Genomic DNA, 22789 nt, shown 5'->3' on the forward strand with positions numbered 1-22789 from the left:
CCAGGTTTTCAGTACTTGGTTTGCGTGTTCAAATTAATAAGTATGACAATTAGTATATAAAAAAAAGAAGCATGTCACTTGTGTTAAAGAAATTGAGATTACCAAGTTATGAAACTTTTCATCATAATCTACATGAGATAGCAAAATAACAATAACAACAAAAAGATAGACATGCTATCCAAATAGCAGCATGAAATTTCAAATCATCCTCGTAAATCTATGCATACAGAATACTTCCATCATATGATGCAGGACTTGTCAAAGGATTACGACAGAGGATTCTCAGTTGATGCACAATTGCAGTATATGCGCCATATTTTTCAAGATGGGATTTCAGATGGCCTTACTCATTTCACTTACATTCTCCCAGGAAATTTAAGTGAAATGAGTATAGAAATACAGAGTTTGATCATTTTCCTGTGACCATACCAGTTTCTGTGGGATGTAAGTTTTCATTAGGAAATTAAGATCTAGGAGTCAGTATTCATGTAAAGATATTCTTCTCCATAACAATTTAAACAACAGCGTATAAAAACAAGCTATTTAAAATAAATTTAAAGAAACTGAAAATTCATGAGACATGTATATTCCTTATTTCATTTCACAACCTCACTTCAAGAAGACACTATTTTTGAAGCCTCATTAACATCATTTAAATATCAACATTAGCCTGCTTTGCTTTTGCTCAGAAATTACAACAATTTTCTAAACAAAAATAAAATGCTAACAACATTTATCTGGGTCATTTGTTGTCATACAATTTTGAGACTTTGACTTTGCTGCAATTGATGAAAGAGTCTCTTCGGTTAAAAAGCTTGTTAGTGTTTTCTTCATCTAATGAAAGCTAACAAGATGCCCTGATGTTAAAGCTTTATCACTTCTTTAAGGTTACATGCTTTACCGCTGTAATTCGAACAAACTGTGATTGAGCTTATATCTCCTAAGTTTTGAGTAGTTTGTGTTTCATGCCATCATTGGATATCGTACAAATGGACCGTAAAACAAGTCGCAACAACCACAAAGAAGAAAAAAAAAAAGAAAAAAAGAGGAGACCTATCAAGAAAGACAGCAGAGGAAATAATGCAAATAGAAGAAAAGGATATGATATGTATACTTTTGAAAATCGTTCTGACAGGTCTCACAGAAAATTTGTACTCCTTATTTCTAAGGCTTGGAAGAGAGAAAATGTTCAAATGAAAGGAAAACACAAGAACTCTCAGAGATGCCCTTCACTATTCTGGCAACTATTTATAACCCTGTCCACATAAAAGGGCACAGTTATTAGCTTTACTCTAACTCTGAAGGACAGGATCAAGATCATAGAACTGCCTTCTACAACAGCTACTTCATGCCACTGCTTCAGCAAAGAGAGCAGTGTGACAATAGCACAGCTCTGTTGTATGTCACAGCTACTTATGACCATCTTGTCAAGCATGACAGTCAAGCATCATAATTTAGGGATGCCCAAGACCTGTATCAAACTTGCATCACATCTGAGACTGTCGCAACTTCAGAATGAGGGTGCTGAAAGCAGCCATGATATGCTTTTGTGACTTGCCAAGTGCCAGAACAGGAAAAAAGCAAAGCTTTTAATTTCAAGTACGTGGGCACTGTCACACTCAAGCTGCCATCATCTGCTTAATGAGCAAGCTAAAAAATTCTACATAGATATCTTCCCACAAGGTGTATGGCAACAGTTCAGCCTAAAGATGACAACAGAATGGGCTAAAGTTGCAGCAACAAATTTCTGAAAGGGAAGTAGTAAACTTTGTCAGATTCAAAAGAATAGCAATAAGGATAGTAATGATGCTTATTGTGTAATTTTAACAGACTAAACACTTGAGACTGACTTCCAAAATGAGAACTCGGCTAACTCATAACAACCACATTCTCACAGTGAAAAGCCCCTGCCTAATCAATGCAAAGTCAGTCAGTCGTTTCCCTTATAACATAATCTTTTCATTTCTATGGCAATTAATTTCAGTCAGCTTGTTCCCATCTATTCGTCAATCTTAATTAGACACTGGAAGTGAAGCAAAACAGTCCTTTCCTGTCTGGGTGAGACCAAAACACACAACATAATCAACACACAGAAAACACTTAACCGATGCTGACTCTTAATGTTATCCTTCCGATATTGCATTAAAGTGCTATTTCAGTGAATAACTTCCTGGTGTTTTTTAGTGGTGGACAAACATACACAACAAAAAACACTGCAAGCTATTTCTATCAGGTGCAACAGAAACATCAACATCCTGTATTTCACTTGATGCTATACTTCACTGTAACGGCATGAGATACCTCTGCTGGCTGCTGATTACTATTTAACACTTTAAGAAAATCGACACACAAAATATAAACTCCGTACACAGATTTCCTTGGAAGCAAAATTGAGAACATGCATACAGCGTATTTCCTCGACGAACTCTCAAACTGCCCTGCCTAAAATCTTGCCCGACTGTGCCCCTGTGTACTGCAAAATAGCTGAATGACTGAATGGTCGAATCCCTTCAGTTTGTTGTGAGCCAGATGGCCGAGCAGCACATTTACTGGCCAGCCTGTGTGTGTAGCTCCAAAGTAGCAAGAGAAAGTGAAGGAGTGAAAAGAAAGGGGAGAAATGTAAGTCATACAGGAAGAAATCAGAGTACTGCGGTAGCAAATTTTGGTGCTGTGAATGGGGGAAGGCTCTAAGAGAGTTTGGAACAGAGAGCTCCGATATGCAGAAAGAGAGGAGAGAAACAGGTGATGATGAAGCAGTAAGGTTTAAAGATGAAAGACGCATGGTGTTATGGAGTAAATCTTAGAGAGAGAAGCTGCACTTATTGTGGTATTAAGACACTGGAAACCAGGCTTCACTAGTTCCACTTCTAGTGCAACAACTGTTAATTTGAGGGTATTTTCATACAGAATCCTTAATTAAAATGTCTAGTTATACATGAAAACTCTACTGATTTTACTTCTGCGAAGAAATTTGTACAAGTGAATAACATTGCTTTTAACTAAAACATATTTTTTCATTAAAATCAAATCATAATCAGTAATTGTTTTAAGAATCACAGAAAAACTGAAAAGCAGATTCTACTTCCCAACGTATCAGACTATGCTTTTAAGAAGCTTCAATATCAAACTCAAATTCCAGAGAGGAAATGGTTAACCACTGACATGGAAACCATAGCCAATCTTCTGATCTCAAACCCTGACCTCATTAGTCCACACTGGCTCTAGAGCATACACAGCTGTATGATGTGATGGCCTCAAAATCCCAAGCTGACACTGAAGTTTCCCAGTCAAGAATAATTTCACAGCACCTGTTTCTCATTTTCTTTCAATTGCCAGAACACTCTTCCTGAGTCCTTACTCCCCTGACAAGTCTTAAGCAGTAAGATGACTCCCTCCAAGTTCACTCCTTGACATTCCGCCTCAGTGACGGGTTGACACTCTGCAAGTCTACCTTTTCAGAAAGGGTTCTCAATTTCTGTGTTATAAATTCAAAGTTATACTTCTGAAAACAGCAGAGCAAAACCCCAACCTGATGACTTGCATATATCTTTAGTAATGCATCTTTCACCAAGAGATGAAAGCATGAGCTGTGGCTAATCAAGTTCAATTACAAATAATTACTCACACCACAAACACCATTTCCTGCCTCCCTTTTAGTACTAGTATAGAACCAATCCAGTTCCACATCAGCCACTGCATGTTCAGTCTAAACATCCTTTGCTTACTCACTTACTAAGTGAGACTGTTGCTGCTCTCATATACAACAGGTAGCATCTAGACAACTTCAACCAATCCTATCAGACACCATTGTTACTTTTGTTCTCAGATCACAAAGATCCCCCCTCTCACAACAAACAAGCAACAGAAGATACTACAAGATAATACAGAAGATAATACAGCACAGTATAAACTCCGTACTAGTCCTTAGAGTACTGGCTTATGGACATAGAAGCTGAATAGTCTTCTACACCTATATCTTTTAAAAAAAAAATTACAACAAAATATTCAAAATACACTTCATAATATTTTTTCTATCTTCTATTCTTGTTAATATGAGGCCTGGACAAATACTTAATTAGCAATATAATTTACAAAACTCTTACTGAATTAGCATTTATTTTTCTTTACCATGATGGATTTACATGGTGCACTAGAAGTTTTAGAAAGAGATAAGGATACAGTCGTGGGAGTTCAATTAGAAAGATAGACTGAGATTTAAGCATGTTAAAGCTCAATATCTGAAATGTCAGGATTTGTATAACAAAAAGATCAGATTCTGAAGTCTTGGCACCTTGAGGTCAGTCCTCGTATGACTACTGGCCAAAAAACCCCATGAACTGGTTGGTCATAGCTGGCCAGCCATGCCTAAGAGCTAAAGAATAAAGTTTTTAATTGTTTAGTTACAGCCAGATGGGCAATATACACCACAGCAGTTTCATACAAAAAAGTAAGTTATGCTGCTATATTTGACAGTAATTGGAAGCAGATTTTTGGAATGATTCTTTCTGGTTTACTCATGTATTGCTTCACTAGTTAATTTGTCTGTGATTTCTGACATTAGGTTAAATTAATCTGTTTTTATATTTACTGTAAAATATACTTCATGATTTCACAAAGCCACTTGACTTTAGCATAAAAACAATTCTGTCTTCAAAAAATAGGAAAGAAAAAACAGTAACACCATTTGAAACCTTTAAATAGCAAACTAAAGTTAAATAATTTATTTGCTTGATTATGCTAACAAGAATGTTCATCAATCACTAATTACAATCTTGATGCTGAAACTGGGTTATAATATACATTAAAATTGTTGTATTTATCCATTTTGTTGGGTAATTAGCATTCAGAGCAGCAACATATTGGGAAACAGCAATTTCAAACGCCAAAAATTGCTACACCAGCATTGTGGACAGTCCTTCAGAGATTTCAAGCACTACTCCGAATGCAAATCTTGATGGGCCATTAGTTTTCATTAATGGCTGTTTGAGTATTTATGGAAGACAACTATGTACTGTACTTAGAACTGGGCAAATTGCCTAGATATATTTCATATATTAATGCTAATGTAATGAATGGTGTTATGGCAATTAGAAGACTGATGGTTTGGAAAATTAAGGTGTATGTATTTGAAATCCCTTGATCTAAGCAGAACCTTTCCCTTCACAATTAAATTCAGCAATGTCAAAACTCCCACCATTTGAGTTACTAAAGGAATCCATTCTGGTGTTATTTTTGAAATTTTATTTTGGACAATACAAAAATCAAATAATCAATAAATCTGTTAACTGCAAGACGCAAGGGAAATGGCATCACGAATGTATTTTGGCAATATGAACCAACATTTCTGTCAAAAATGAAATACTGGAATTGTAATTGTCTGTTTTGATTGTCTGATAATACAGCTTGATAGCTGTGTTTCTATTACAGCCTGTGTTCAAAAGACATTGTTCTAATATCTGCACTCCCATTAGAAAGGCTATTACACGTGTCTGATCTTTTGTTTATCGCTGACTGAAATAACTTGTATATGAATTTCAATAGAAGTAGCACTTATATATAGAATCACTCATTACGTGGAAATAGTGCATTTTGTAATACTGAAGAAAGACTAGATAAAAATTGTTTTAGCATCAAGGAACATTTCCTTTGAAGTTTCTACCACTAGTTTAATTTAAAAAATACCACCAATGCACAGCAAATTATAGTCTCATTGGATCATCTAAACTTGCTGTGATAGTCCTATTTTCTAACAAAATGAGCTGAATTTTGTGATTTTGTGCAAGCTGTATTTCTGCTGATATATCATGGAAATAGGTTTATTCCTTCACCCTTGTCCAATCAAATCTCTCCACCAAAACTGCCAGCAGAGAAGTTCAACATATTTTAATTCGCAGCTATACACTTACGGTAACTAATCAATACCTTTTTTTAACCAGTTTATGTTTCAGAATGCACACAGGTCAAGAAAAAACATGCCAATTTCGATATATATCTGATGTTGCTGCAAAGCACTCTGTAATCCAGATCTTGTAATACAGCGACTCTGCTCATCAGTCCTGAAATGAATAAACTTGTCACACACAGGTAAATTTCCAACCAGGTTCAGTTATAGGAACCACGTTCAATAAATAACTTAGCAGTCAGGAAATGTAACTTGAAACAAAATGCCAAATACATCTATATAATTTGATCACACTCAGATGTTGGCCACCAGGAAAAGTGCCAAAATCAGATACTGAGCACGATATGTTAAACTCAGTGAAATATTAACAAAAGTGTAGAAAGCATTTTCTTCATCGTACAGGAAAATCAGAGAGTTTCTCACTTGGGACATCCCAGGTTTCCAAAAGAGTGGATACATTTGTTATAAATTTGTAAATGGTGTCAGCGGTAGTAGTGAAAATTTTGCTGGGACCCTGGGACCAGAGTGCTGTGTATTAGACAAACTTCCAAAAGATCAGAAGAAACTTCAGTGGTGTTGAATAACATAAAATGAATAGGTAATATAGTAGTAGAAAAAAAAAATTACTGTTGATTAAATGCAAGATAATAAACAGTAGGAGGTACTAAACAAAGAATTCATACGCTTTTCTGAATAGTAAATTAACTAAAACGGTTAATTTTGTAGACACTGACATTTCACACAATGAATGTCTATTTACAGAAAAAAATGAGAAGATTAAAAGAGCAAACATGACTTAACCATGAATTTATAGCAACATCTTCATAATATAGAATGGTAATAATAAAATAAATTTAAGTATGTATAAGGGCTTAGAATGAATATTAATTGCATATATATTCAAATGCTGTATTCTACATAGGATATAATTTTAAATTCACATATACCAAGCTCAAAAAGGTATAGCAAAAACAGAACCAAAAGACTAGGAACTTTGGAACTCAACAAGTCACACGCAATTCAATATCCCACACAGATCATTACTATTGTAGTTTCTGTAAATCTTAGTTAAAGAGTTGATACAGAAGACATTTCGGTTACAGTATGAACAAATATTCTTAACAGTATCTCATATTAAAGACCTCCAATCACTCCCTAAAGTAAAGGTCATCTGCTCTTTCAATTTCTAGCCACATTCAAGTCAAGGAAAGACCGTTTTTCCATATTAACATCCATGATTCCTTCTGACATAAAACTTACATATATTTGTGTGGGTATATATAAAAGTGTCTCCTCTCCAATTGATTTTGACAGCATATAGAGTTCAATATTGGTCAAATATTTACATAATAAACCTCTTAGAGTAGATTGCTGCTTTAAAATATGACAAATTTATTCTGCGTTAATAAATCTGAAGTCCATTTAACATGACTTACACAAGTACACCAACTATATGGGTATTACATGAGCAAGATTTTTATCAATCAAATGAAATATTTTTTAAAAAGGACACTGGCATTTGATGGGTCACCTGTAAGAACAAAAATCTAGTTATCGAGAGATCTTTTATAAGAAAACCCAAGCTAAATACAAATCCTTTTGAACTGAACCACAGTAGAAGTGAGCAAACCATTTGGAGGCAACTTGGAAAGCTTTTAAATTACCTCTAGAAGAACATAAAACACTAGTTTAGAGTCAAATCAGAGGTTCTTAAAGCATCCTATCCTTGCTCCAGCAAGGGCCAATAGCTGAAGCTGTATATAAGAAACAAGGTTAGTTTGATGCGATAGTCTCATAATATTCAGCAATTCTACAACTTAAAGGCTCCCTGAGTTTTATAGAAAATTTTACTTTCATTACTTGTTTTCTTTCGATGTTTTTTGACAATTTCAATGTTTCTAAACATTCTAAACCTTTTTAAGGTACAAAGGAAAAATGCTTATCAAGTATACATTCATAGCTTCAGAATATAATTCCAGAGCGTAACAAATAAAACAACTTATTTTTCAAGCAATCTAATACAAAAAAAGATCAACAGACATCTGCAAATCTGAATCATCAATTTATATCAGCTGCCTTCACCCAAAGAAATCTTCATAAGGTTCATGAAAAATCAACAAACTGGGGCTATTCTGAACTGAGATATTGGAAAAAAGCAAGTAGCAGAAGAAACAAGTCATGGATAATTCACTGTAATAAGGAGACCTCCTTCTAACATGCTTTACAAGTAACCATACCAAATGTAAGCCGCTGGTCTGTTACTTTGTGCTGTGCTTATATAGGCAAGACTGTAATATTTAGAAACATATACTTGTAAACTGCTTTTTCAATGAACTTACACACACAAGAGTCACTAGTGAATGTACCGCATGTGTTTGCATTAACACAGTAAGTTTTCCAAGCTTTTGACAATTCAAAATGCATCAGCATCCAGTCACTTGAAAAGTAAGACATTACCACTGGACTTACCCATAATGGTTAAAGCTGTAGCTTTTGTTAAGTCTTCCTTCATTGACTCTATTATTTCAAGATTACCACCATCCAAATTGCATCTATTTATGGTTCCGTTTCCTGAACTGATCCAGTAAAGTTTGTTCTCCGCATAATCAATTGATAAACCTGCAATTAATGTATACAGCTTTAACTGTGGCTTTAATGTATAATATACATTTAGCATCTTTAAGCTGCTTTCACAACAAAAGTGTATTTAAGATTAAAAAAAAAGTACAGAACTATGTTATATATCCATCTATCTATTCAAAAACAAGATAAATTTGGCCGCATATAGTGAAAACAGCATGCTTTTTGAAAGATTTATGCCTACTTATACTACTACGATCTACAGAAATCAAACAGTGGCTGACTAATGAAAGGGTATTATCTGGCAGTGAACAACTCCTTGGACGAACTGAGGACCTAACAAGAGGTCATTAATTACTAGCAAATGCCCACCAGAATCCACCACTTCCACTCTAAAATTCTGAATATTTGAAGATTTAAAAAAAAAAAAAATAGTAATTTTTGTGTTTAAAAACTGTAAAGAATCTGCTCTTTCCCAATATGCACAGTTCCTTGCTTAGAATGCTGGCAACCCTTAAAAATACAAAAAAATTGCTACTCGTTCTCAATAAATTTATAGCATTAATTCTAATTTCAATTCATAGTAAACTGACTTTATGATCAATTCTCTAGAGTTAGAAACAAGAGAAATGTAGACATGAAGATACTTGCAGAATATCCTACTGAGTAAACAAAGCATATGTTATTCTGGAAATAACAGTGAAGAACAAGGAGATAAAATATTTCAGAGTTCTATAATCCTTTAAAAATGTTCAAGTAATTGTAGCGGGAGATTTTCCACTGTGAAATATGCTGGGCATAGTGACAAGACATGCCATAATAATTTGCCTTGCTACTAGACTTTTCCCAGAACTCATGTTAGGTATCCAGCAACTTGCCAAAAAATACTGTATTTCTCTCCACAGGTCAACATCTAAAAATTCAACAGCACTCTCCTTTCATCCTGTGATCTGCTTCTCCAAGGAAAGCCAGATCCATTTTCAAAATCCTGATGCGAAAAAAGCAGTGCTGTGTGCTACAATACTTAGAGTTGGCATCACGTCACTCCTCCTTCACACGCATTTGACATAATAGACCAAAAGACTTCCACTTTCTAAGCCTTCCAACAACAGCTCTACAGTTCCTTTCCGCTAACTGATATTTTTTCCCATCTCTGCAACAGGTTCACCGGGTGGGGGAGGAGGGGAAGAGACTCAGAAGAGGATAAAGACACTGAGCAGTTGCTTCAGGAGAGAGTGATCTTGCAATATCTCTCTGCATGTAACCGCTTTCATGCTTGTAAAGTAAGTACCAACCAATGAGAAAGAACTGTGCACAGACCTTGGAAACAAGCGGCAGTCACAGCATGTATGGGGAGCACGGGAAGCTTTCCTGTGTATCTGGATGAACCTTACTACAGTTACAAATACAATACATAATATGAAGGTTTTCTTGCTCTGAGGTGGACAGCATTTGCTGTTCTCTGTCTCTTTACTGCTACCAGTCAGCTGCTCACTAATTTCATATAGACAGATCTACTCATGGGTTTGCCACGAGTGTTTCGTACAAAGCAATTACAATATTATGCTGGCAGGTTTTCTACTTCTAACATTTTCACGCACGGGTACACCAATCACACTCCAGCCACTGACAGAACTGACACTGCTATTTCCTTAATCACACCTCTACACCTTTCTTCCCAGAATATTTTTCTGCTGTGTTAGACCACCTCTTATTGACCTTTGTGAAAACGTATTATTTTTAATTGTAGACAGAGCGTGTTTATTAAGACAGATTTTTCAGGAATCCTCTTTTTATACAGGCATTCACGATGCAGTCTGCTGTGGGTGGCTGGCTTATGCTTTATGTCACAGTTGTCTAATTTATCCTGAACATGTGGATTGTAGAAAAGAAATATCTACTGACTTTGTAAGCAGCTACCATACGGCAATACTGTGTGCCCTCTGGAAGACATGAGTGCAAGAAATATCCGTCTCATGTTAATATTGCATGTTTTCTTCTTCAGAAGACTGAGAGGAAAGGAAGGCACGCCCATTAATGGAAGAAAAAGCATCACAGAGACTCACAGAGCCTCAAAGAGCTGAGAATCACCAGAGGAGACGTCCAGATAAGAACTGCTAGCATTTATCAGGGTGAGCTGGTAGGTCTATTTTGAGTAAAAGGTGTAAAGAAAATCAACATTCTGCAGTATACTCAAAGAAGTGTCATAGCAGTGACTTGCTGTCAAAGTATCCCTCCTGTACATAGACCTAATCTGGTACAACCTTTGAACTAAAGTCATATGTGGGAGTCTTCCCTCCCAGAGGACGTGAAGCAGCAATTTACTGGATTTTAAAATAGGTTGCCTTCACTGCGGCACGATGGACAAAGGAGAAAGACCATACCTAAACAAAGTGTATGAACCACTGTTCTACTCAGAAACTAAAACTAACACTCACATCCTAGAAAGAGACTGACCTACAATAAAATATCCAGATGATACGCGTCTTTCAAGTAGTTTTTGTTCTAAATGTGTATTATAATTTTTTCTCCAACAAACAATTTAAGTAGACACCACTGCAACTTCCAATTTCTTTCTTGTGTCCACTATGTTCACAAAGCAAAATGGAAGCGTGTCTGCAGAAGAAAACCCACTTCTGCACCCACTAACATATGATAGAGTAAAAGTTCAATCAAGTATTGTTTTATAAAACAGGAGTTATTTTCATAATCTTTCGTTCTATTTACAAAGTCTGCTATATTTTATGAGATCATTTTGAATATCAGTAGCCACAGAAAATCAATGAAAATTAATTAAATTATATCATAATCACTATATATCTTTCATAAACCTAATCATGTAATGTCAGGAAGAAAGCATCTGGGAGAACACCAAGCTATACTTCCATGTAACTCTCCAATAACCTATACTCCACACAGCTTGACGCAAACACTCTTCAGGCAAGACATTCAGATCATTGCAACTAAAGTTTCCATTTTCATTCATTAGCTTGTGATCCATTACTGTATGGATATTCTGCTCTCTTAACATCTTAATGATGCTTTTGGGGGTTGCACCTGTGAATGACAAAAGACTACCAGTAAAATGCAAATAACCATGACAGCTGGCAAAACTGGGCAGTTCAGTACCGAGAGACAGACTGACATAGACTTAGAGATTAAACTGATGTCAAAATAATTTGAAAGTAGACTTAATTGGCAAATTAAAATCCAATTATATATAAACTATTTCAAGCACTCATTACCTCTGAAACTGAGTAATACTTCTCACTTAAAAATGTTTAACAGTGGATTGTTTTGAAGGCTGATTTCTATTTAAAAGAAAAACAGTTCTTCAGCCAAAAATACTAAAAGGTTTCAAGTTAGTACTTGACAGCAATGTACATTCATAAAATAAATATTTGTTTTGATAAGATTACAATATAATTCTGTTTCAAGTACTGCACATACAGATTAAAAGTCAAGCAACTGACGTAAGCTAGTCAATTATGAATCTTTCAAAGTAAAAATAAATCCAAACGGTGAACCAAATTCCAGGAGTAACAGAAAGAATCTGAGTAAGACAAAAAAAAAAAAAAATCTACTTCAAATACTCTGGTCTACTGTTCCTTGTGCTTTGTTCTGCAAGTATCTTTTGAAGAAAAAATCAAGAGGCTATTCAAAATCCCAAAAATAAAAATCAAAGAAATTACATCTAATGCTGTATTTGTGTATACATGACTAATCATATCTCCTCAAACGTTTCAAACTTACACCTGATATTTTCCAGTCCAGCTCTATGTTCTTCCACCTCATCAGAGGAGATTACAAAGATACAGTGCCATCAAAAACATTGTGAGCTCCCAACATCTTAATACCGCCTTGCTTATTTTAGTCTCTTGTGTTTCCTTTTCCAGTAACATCTAGCACTTTCACTTGCCCCAGATTTCCAGAAAAAATTTCTTCTAATTAACTAAAAAGTATTCTATTTGAAGACCATGTGCAGATAACACATTTTTGTCTATGGATTTGGACAACTGCTTTGCAACATTTAAAAATTTTAAAAGTAATCTGACAAGCCTTTAAAGAATTATATTGCTGTTTTAAAAAAGTAATTACCATGTCTTACGCTTTCACTGTTTTCACATGCATTTTCTATTCTACTAAAATTATCAGATATATGCTATTATTTTAAGAGTATATTACAAAGGTTATTTCAACAATTTCTGCAGAGAAGTTCTAAAACCCTCTCAATCTTAAAAACACGTCATGAGCTCTAAGCTGCCACTGCTGGAAAATCCAGCTTTGTATTTTGCGCTGGTACACCACCAAGTTCAGGGAGACGAATCTTAATATCACTTTTTGTACAACTTAGTGGGCTACCTAAAATCAGCTAAATGTTGGATACCGTTGTTATGGCTTAGATTAATTACAGCAAGATTATTTGGAAGTTTTACTCACATCTCCCACAACAGCTATTACAACTATTAAAAAATTGAGTGGCATAAGAAAGATTTCTTAATTCTTTATGGCTGATTATATTTCAGGAGGCATAAAAACGGTACTTAAAACTAGCAAATCACGACATTTGTTTCTCCACTAAAAATATATGTATTTAAGACATAAGTTATAAAGGTAGTTTACCAAAAAATTTAAGATAAAATTTTGCGGTTCAAACTCAAGAAGATTTTCTGTTCATATCTGTAACTATTTTGTTTGCAGACTATGCTGTTTATTGGAAAGAAACAATGAATTATCAAGGGATTTTCAAGTACAGAGTCAGACGAGGAAAAAATAAGAACAGCTGTAACAGAAAATAATGCTGCACAAGAATCACGACCAAAATGGAAACAATAATGATACCATTTGTTTAGAAGAAAACAAAACAAAACAAACAACCCTCCTTGATATTTATTTTATTTTTCAAGTTTGATATTTGAAATTTAATACTTGTTTTTATCTATAGTGTACCTAATCATTTTTCCTCATACATGCCAACAGAAGCTGTTTTCATGCCCATCCTGACTGACAATAAAATTAAGCAAAAGACATGTACCACTTCAAAAGTATTTCATGGATAGACAGAAGCAAGCAAACCTTCTCTTTATAAACCTACCTATGCATACCTACACACAGACATACTTTATGACTTAGGAAACCTTCAGGCTGGCAAGAAGAAGGGAAAAAAAATGAAATCTACACTTTCCTTAGTCCCATTATTATGCAATAAGGACTTTTAATGTGGAATATAAACTATTTCAAGTAACTTGCATCAGATCTCAATCATGTTAAATTAGTCCACTACTACATAATAACAATTTAGCTCTGTGGTGAAATTAAAAAAAAAAAAAAATCTACAACAACAAAAAAAAAAAAGAAACAAAAAACACAAAAAATCCACTTTGGTCACAATCCTCAGCCCTACAAGGCTTAAAGAGATGTTTAAGTGCATGATTGGTCCATCCGATACCAGTAAGACAGGTCCATGAAGAAAAAAACATCACAAAAACCATTTGGATTTGCACGTGCAGCCTTTGACAATACTGATACACTTAAGAGAAAGAAGAAACACTTAGTATTCTACCATGTGTTCGGTTCAGTGGATTTATTGATAGTCAGAACAAGCTCGACAGAAACCATAAGGACTGTACTTCAGGGCCCTGTGACCCTGTGATCTATCACAGAATATACAGTGCAAAATGTTGCACAGAGAACTATTTCTTAATATTGTCCAATTATTATTAAATTTCTTTATGCTCACGTAAAATTTAGTAATTTAGTGGTTTTAGCACTCTTTCTTTTTTTCTCCAAATACATAGATTGCTATCTCTTAAGGTAGATATAAAATCAAACCAACAAGAAAACAGTTACTGCATATTCTCTATAAAATTGTTTTGATTTAGGGACTAAAATGCATATTGTGTTTGCTCTAATGTCAAATTAATTATTTACTTATGCTATTCATTTTTGCTTTGGCTCACTTACAGTCAGTTACAAAAAGCAATAAATGCTTTAAAATTTAAGCACTTTATTGATGGGGCATTAATAAGGAAAAACAATAGAAGTGAACACTTTAACTCCGGGGGAAAGGGGGGGAAAGGGGAGGAAAGGGGACCTGAATGACTAAGAAAAGCCCTAGCACACGTGCAAGGGATGTAATTTTTCATAAAGTGGCATAATTTATGGATCATGCTAATGATAAAATATTAAAAATAAGTGTTATGGCTTTATATCAGTTGAATGCTTCAATTTCTGTTCTTTGCTATAAATGCAAAGTTAAGAGTCAAATCATCTTTTCATCAGGCACCTGGCATTCTGATGAGGAAAGTTATGTTTCCAGTAGAAGAATCCTCCCACGTATTTATAAACTAAACTAAAAATTATTTTACACTATGTATAAAAAACACAGTTTGTTAAAAGACCTGCTCTTTGCATTTTTTACCTGTGACCTAAAGATGGATATAAATGTATGGATACCATTCCACCTTCAGTATATGTATCCATTGTAATCCTAAAAGATAACCCTTGTATCGTTCGACTCACTATAGTAGATTTCAGTGCGATTAAAGTGGGAGAAAAATATATTAAAACAGTAAAACACAAAAATATACCAGGTGTTTTCATGTCTCTATGTACATTAATGTAACTGTTCTACAGAATGTGAGAAACATCATGGTATACATAAGATGACAATTTCCATATTAAAGTACAATCAAATAAAAAGCAAAGACTACTTACCAACAGGATCTTTCTGATTCTGAAAGAGTATTTTGCTGTTGCTGCCATCCATGTTTGCCATATTAATTGTGTTTCCATCCGTCCAATAAAGCTTACTGAAGAATAAATAGAACATACTGTCAACGTTGCTCTGTATACATAGTATTTTTAATACATCAGTGCACAGATTTAAAAATTAGGCATAATACACAACTAATGGTTACACAATTTAACTAACGGTAAGTTTTGGCATAGAAGCAATATCCAGTTAAGAAATTCTGTGCAATATCTTTCAAATGCATGCATTTATTACAATTTTGCAAGAAAACAGAACGAGCAAGCTCAAAATCCGAATAAGAAAAGAAATCTTCTGATCAGCTTTCTTATTAAAACGACAAATATATTACCCTCTTACTGGGTGAACTGCAAGACACTGAGGTTTATCAATTCCATGGATGATTGAAGTTTTCAAGGAACCGTCTAAATGTGCCACATTGATTTGTGTTTCATCAAATTCTGAGCTAATCCAGTATAAATTACGTGATATCCAATCCACTGCAAGACCTCTGATACTCTGAATATCTGCAAAAAGTGAAAGCAGTTGTTTCTTTGATTTACTTTCTAAACTTTTGGACTTTTAGAAAAAAAAAAAAAACTCTCTTCTGCAATTTGTTAACAAACTTGTGCAACACTCTAGCAAGGTGCAATTAGAAATCAATGTTTTCATTTTTGGGCCAGATACAGCAGCAATAATTAACATGGAAATGGCACTGAAGATTCAGGAAATTATCTATGAATAGTTGCAAAAAAACAGCAAAAAATACTGTCCAAATATAATAATAAAACTGTGTATTTTTTCAGAGCATTTTTCTACTTATGAAATCATTTATTACTCAGTGCACTACTAAAAAGTCTTCAGATGATGATGCAGAATGCGTTAGGCTCCGCTAAGAAGTTTAAAGATCATATTTAAACAAATATAAATCATGACTTAAGAGGAAGCTTTAGGCTTCCCTGACCGCGAGAGATCTAGAACATACAGAGGAGTTCAAAAAAAAAAGGCTACACTGACGTTTGAAAGCCTACTTACTTCTCTAGCACCAGAAAGGCCCAGTACAGAAAATCTGGATTAAAGTCATTGTCAATAGATGGGGGGGGAGGGGAGAGGAGAGAAGAGGAAAGAAAAAAGGGTTTGGAGATGGCCCCAGAACAGATAGTTCTATAGCACTTAAGTAAACAAATACAGCTTTTCCAGTACTGTAGCCACTTATTTCTGGAACTGATACTTAATGCTGCTTTGAAGACTCCAACTTACTCCCTTCTTGGGATTTGAAAAGGAAAGATGTCATACTAAGAACAAACACCATAGACCTGAAACACATGTGAAGATCTGAAAGTTTCACTAAAGGAACAAGACTGCAGTCAAATCTACTTGTCTTCATCGATTAAGGCATGAAGTGAGTAAGTCAAGAGCCACCGGAGGGAACTACTATTCTTATTGTAGGTATGATACTGGATATGAACTTCAAATTCAATAAAAAGGATAAGGAAGAATTTTTGAAACCAGATATTTTAAGGCCTGTTTGGCCTGACACAGACAGCTTTATCCAGAGCCTATCACAAATAATTTCTATTAAATATGCAGGAGCTTTCAGAACAATGACTAATGAGAATCCAGCATTTTAAAAGAGCATGCGATTTTGGAGGAAGTAACCTATGAACTAGGATGGTGTCAGAAGCAGCTGACGTGGCAAAATATGAGTAAGGTACAATTGTTTTGGTGGCTTCACATGTTTTTTGGCACGTGATAGCCTTCCTTAGCACAACACTGATTAAAGAATGAAAAAGGAAAAAGCATGGATCATGACGACACATCACTAGATGACAAACTCCACTGGGTATTCAGTTCTCTCTGCATTTCAAAATGATCAAGGAATGCTGTGGAAAAAAAAAAAAATAAAACTGCTTAAGTATTCCCACATTCACCGGAAACATATGCTTTGCCTGCACTCCATGCCTTAAATGCTGGTTGTAACACACTGCTGAAGGTCTGGATAACAACATGCCCTGCTTTGGCTTAGTAATGGTTTATATTAGCCAACATCTTTATAGATGGAAAACAGGCTGCGGGTGATTTCATCACGGTTCACAGTTTGTACAGTATCCCTTCTTCCTCTTACGCTGTTTACTTTCACTGACTGAATTATTCTCACTGGATGAACTAATATGGATATTGCTATGGACTGGCCTGCATATATTTAAGGTTAAGTGATGATTGGACTTTAGGAAGTTTGCCAGCTTTTGAGAACGGAACAAAGGACACCAAACATACAGCCATGATCCATTTTAAATTGGGCCTCTGCTTTTTTAAAATTGGAAGAACTAGAAAACAAGGACTGCATAATTTCATACTCTTAAAAAGATTAAAATATGACTTTGACAGGGTTATGACATTGACTTAATATTTCATCCAGTGAGAATCCCACTAGTATATGCTTATAAAGCTTCTTATGTTCTTATGAGATGAACAAAAATATAACTGTAAGCAAATGTGATCATTTACACATAACAAGCAGTCTCTGTAACATCTCAATGTGTCAGAACACTGTAATTTTGTAAATTTTATATGTAAGAAATTACACCTGACACATACAGAACTTACTTCACAAAAGGAAACTACCATGAATAAAGAGCTAGCTGGAATTATGAAATAACGCATGATAAACAGATATACTCTCACACAGTGAATACTCTTCTCCATTAACTTTCTTGAAAACTTTTTGTAATTTTTTCATTATATGTTTTATTCAATAAAACAATGGTTTAATTCTACTGTAATTAAAAATAAAATCATTTTCTCTTTTCAGCACTACAAATCATGATCCTTAGATCATGATTTTTGGGAATAACCCAAAAAGGCCCTGTAAGTCTTGTTCTCATCACTAGGAATGAAAATTGCTTCTGATTGTTAATCAAGTTGTCCCAGAGATAGCAGGCAAAAAGAAAGATACCCAGGCAAAATAAATCTTTTTCCTCAGTCTACAGAGTCAAGTGGGAATATGCCACACTAGTCCCCAAACTTGCTAAGATAGAACAAATTTAATCTAAAGGAAGCCTTGGACAGAGCTTGAATTCAGTTTCTGAGGTCTCCAACTACTCAACTGAGCAAGTAGTTTCAGTCTTTTTTGTTTGTTCTCAAACTGAAAAAAACATCTAATCTTACAAGAGTGAGTTTTTTTCTCTCTTCCCCCTCAAATACACATTGAATAGTTGAGGATCTAGGAGTTTCTTTAGCTTGCAAATTTGCCCGTACTCCTCCACGTCCTGTCAGACGGTTCTCCTGTTTTTAAGCAGGCAGTACATATTACAAGATAGAAAACCATATGCTGCCAGGACAGGAAGGGATGATTGAAAAAAAACATTAGAAAAGGCAACAAATGATATCAGTCTAGTACCATTTTGGAGATACTGACATAGGTTTGAAGCAATCAAGTACAGACTTTAGAATCTATTCAGTCTCTAAATTCAAAGTATAGAACAATAATGTTGGAACAATCAAGGTATAACTGCAGAAAAAACAGCCAGTAGTGATTTTCCATTTGCAATATAAGTTTCCCTTTACTGCTGTAAGCAACCCACTAGAAAGCTCAGGAAAACCTGAATTGTAGTATTGTAACTGAAGCAGCAGTGATAGTAGTAGGATACCCAGGATTCAAAGATGCAGAATCAAAAGACTCCAGTTCTACAAGGTGAAAATACTGGCCCAATATGGGCCAATATTGGACCTGAACAACCTGACGGCAGTTTGAACCTTACATACATTGTAAGAAGACAAGAAGTAAATGTGTAACACCACTATCAGCAAATTACAAAGCTACTATACGGTTTGATCCCCTGCTGGTGCCATACATGTACCAAAGGTAATGTTTTCTTGTATTTCTGAATTTGAAATTCAAGTTAAAGATTAAATCAGAAAGATTTACATTCACTGGAAAGAAAAAAAATGGTTTCTGTTGGAGCTAATTTCTTCTTGAAGTCAGCACAGCTAGCCAAGGGATGCAGGAAGTCCACATGAAATTTTCCAATGCAAAGCTATTTCAGCATGCTGTTGTTTTTCTGCTTTTTGTCCTTAAATGTTCTGTCTTCCTAGGAAGATAGTATTTCCATTGTTCACTATACTGCATTTAAATGCTATATGAACAAATATTAATTTTAACTGCATTTAAATAAAAATTATTCACCTATAAAATGAACTACAATCCTAAATAAATTTTTTTTTTTATTGTTTACATGACTTATCCAAAGGTATTCTTAACAAAAATGTGACCATTCATACTGTTGCACACAAAAAATATCCAAACATTTACCACTGATGAATTATTTTTAAGTTAATATTACACTATTTACCTCTTGAGATAATGGTTTCTAAGCCAGTCCCATTAATAAAGGCACGCTTTATGGTCTGTGTTTTCACATCAGTCCAGTATAAGCGTTCCTCAACAGCATCAAAATCTATGACCGTAACATCATCAATGTCAGGAACGGTGAAGGCTGTGATGAAGTTGAAGTACGGGTTCTCTATGTCCACCCCTCTTATTTCTGAATGTCTTGCATAAAGAAGAAATTTCTTCTTTTCTGTAGTGAAACAGGAAAACATCACTCATCTACCTTTTATCAGTGGCTAAATGAAGTCAAAATCATTCACAAGATCACTTTCCAAATGTTTTTAATTAAAATTATATGAATTATTTAGCATTTCCAGAAAGTCGGCAGCCTTACAACATCCAAAAAATAAAGTATGTTAAAGAGTATAAAATCATAGGAAAAATACATTAATCCTGGATACTGGAAGAGATATTACTACGTCACCCTATCAATACAGTCTTGTACAAATCTAAGGAAAAAAATTAAGAATTATTTTAAAACTTCTATCCTCTTAACCCAATCAAAAAATGCTATTTCATTGGCAAGTCATATCAGAAATCAACATTCGGTATCTCAGTGGTACAGTGTATCAACTTAAGAGGAAAGTTTTGAAAATAACAGAAGTTAGTAGGAATCCCTCAATATGTGTGTTAAATGTTAAAGGCAACAAGAGGGAGAAGGAAAAGAAAACTCATTGCCTGTCAAAATAAATTTAGACATCCACTGACGAACAGTGTGATACATAAAATCAGTAAAGGCAGAATAGAATCCTACTTTTACCTCAAAACTCTAAAATATTTTAGCAAAAGTCAGTATATGAACTGGAAAGGTACCTTCTTTCTTTCTGCTATCCTTTGATATAACAAAATATTTTTTCTTCTTCTTTCCTAGACACTGTTAATGGACACTGAGAAGAATACTGTATTACAAGGTGTTACAAATAATGAACACAATTATGTGACATTTCTAGGGCTTTTACAGCTTAAAAGTGTTATAATTTATTATAAAATTCTCCTGCAAGTCTGCATGTTTAATATTTATTCTTCATTTTAGCTCTTAATCTTTGAGAAATGAAACCAAGACGACTTCAGAAGAACAGGTAGAGATTAAGTACCTTTTTGTTATTCAGGTTACTTGACTCATCATTTTCTGATAATGCCCTTTACACTATTAATCTTCCTGTTTTGCAAAGATAAGTTCCACTAGCATATCATACACATGAGCAATAGAAAAAATGATTAAGGCAATAATATCAAAGCTCCACACACCTTATGTATTATCAGTTCTCAAAAAGTAATGTCCCTTTAAAATTTATCACTACGATGCACTGCAGAGACTACTTATAAGATCATGCATTCTAATTTTGCCAGTTTAAAATCCTAAAAATCAATACAGTTTTCAGGTTTTGGGAGAAAAACTTACCATAACATGTCTTCCTGTCCACAGACAGTTTCATCAGATGAGGACATGCACACGCAGCACTTCTGTTGTGACTGATCAGACACATGTGAGAACATGGACCTCTCCCCTCATTAGCAGCGCATGGATTAGAAGCTGAAATTACACAATGAAATACAAAAAAAAAAAAATACAAAAACACCCTTTGGAGCTAGTCTTCCTTCTTGTATCAATGTCTAGAAAATGTCACTGCCTATCTTCTTGTTATATTTTGATGTTTACCAAATTTATCCTAGAGGATTCCAAATTGCTTTTCTAGCTTTTGACTGAAAACAAACAAGACTTTAGGAGAAAAGTTAATTCGTAAAAACAGTCCTAAAAGAGTTTTTTTGACAGGATTTTTATTATTGTTGTACTGAAAAGTGAACCATTTATCTCCCTAAATCTGAGGGAGAACAGTAAAGAGAAAAAACAAGTATCTATGGAGAAATTTAAATAGATGTCAAGAAAGACATCTAATTCTAAAGTATATCACAAAAAAAAAAAACCCTATAACTACACACTGTAAGGCCTCACCTTTATCACTGTCCCTTCTTTCAAACTTCTTTCTCAAATTTTCAGGTAAATGCCATTAAAAAGATCTAACTGCTCAAAAAGTAATCCTTGTGTTCCTCATTAAATTTAATGAACAATCTCCACTGCCTTCTTACCTTCCTTGTTATTCATTCTCTCTTGGATTTCTTACTCTATTAATGCACTTAGGAGGGGAACGGCCTTCTGTATTTTTTCAGTGTACATTTTTGCATCACCAAGCTCTATTTCCCAGTTTAAATACTATAATAATCCAGTTTTCGTGAAATACAGTCAAGAGCCAAATGATATAGTAACTACACTGACATTAATAACTGTCACTAATATTACAGGAGGTTGCATTAAAATCTTTTGCTAACTTATTCATTACTGGTGTGACTTTTTGTGACATTTTAACTACACAAAGTCCTACTTTAAGTGTGTGATATCAATCTTACATCATTTTGCTGGCATAATCTATGTCTTCCGTCAAACCAGCATAAGCTAAACTGGGAAGAAAGCAGTGAAAATTCTGCCATGTAAATAAGATGTTTAGACGGTCACAGTTATCTACAATGAATGCAGATGAGAAAATTTTTTAGCTGTGGCTTTTCCTTCTTTAAGGATGTTCCCAGGCTAGAACCAATAGGCCTGTCTTCCATACAAGCCAGATACAAAAATTATCTGACTTCTTCACATTATATCACACTTGTTCGTGTATCTGATGATTTGATTCTTTATTCTAGTTTCTGTATCACAAGCTCACGCTTCACCCATCACAGCTATAATAGGAGCTATTCAGACAATATAACGTATTTAAATTCCAAAAGACTTTCGACAAATTCCCTAACTGATTCTTCTGGGAAGAAACTAAGCCAGGATGGAGAAAAGTCCCATCATAGATTAATAACTTAACAAGAGATAGGAAGCAGAAGGTAAGAATAAACATCTAGTTTTCAAAATAAAGAGATTCTCTGTGGCAGGGTATGCATCATTCAGATTATCCAAATAACTAAAAAGGGTGACAAAAGAAAATGAAATCCAACTATGAAGAGAGTTACACAACAAACTGACAGAGAAATAAAACAACAGATTAAATACAATAAATGCACAATAACATAATACTGAAAGAAACAATCCCAAGTTACATGCACGGTGATGAGCACTTGGAATAGCATCTGTAACATGATGTGATCTGCAGTTTAACTACAGGTGGTA

The 22789-nt window shown here is 34.5% G+C and overlaps 1 protein-coding gene across 2 annotated transcripts in view; it reads right to left on the bottom strand.

Annotated features, from left to right (window-relative positions):
* LRP1B (LDL receptor related protein 1B) overlaps positions 1-22789 on the bottom strand; it is a 741350-nt gene that overhangs the window by 202257 nt on the left and 516304 nt on the right. For both annotated transcript variants that reach the window (XM_068949290.1, XM_068949291.1), the window contains 5 exons: positions 21026-21157; positions 19586-19813; positions 15586-15760; positions 15200-15294; positions 8372-8521 (listed from right to left, as the gene is read on the bottom strand). In XM_068949290.1, the coding sequence (XP_068805391.1) occupies positions 8372-8521; positions 15200-15294; positions 15586-15760; positions 19586-19813; positions 21026-21157 (780 nt within the window). The remainder of the gene's footprint in view (positions 1-8371; positions 8522-15199; positions 15295-15585; positions 15761-19585; positions 19814-21025; positions 21158-22789) is intronic.

Source organism: Struthio camelus, chromosome 6, assembly GCF_040807025.1.
Source record: "Struthio camelus isolate bStrCam1 chromosome 6, bStrCam1.hap1, whole genome shotgun sequence".
NCBI lineage: Eukaryota > Metazoa > Chordata > Aves > Struthioniformes > Struthionidae > Struthio > Struthio camelus.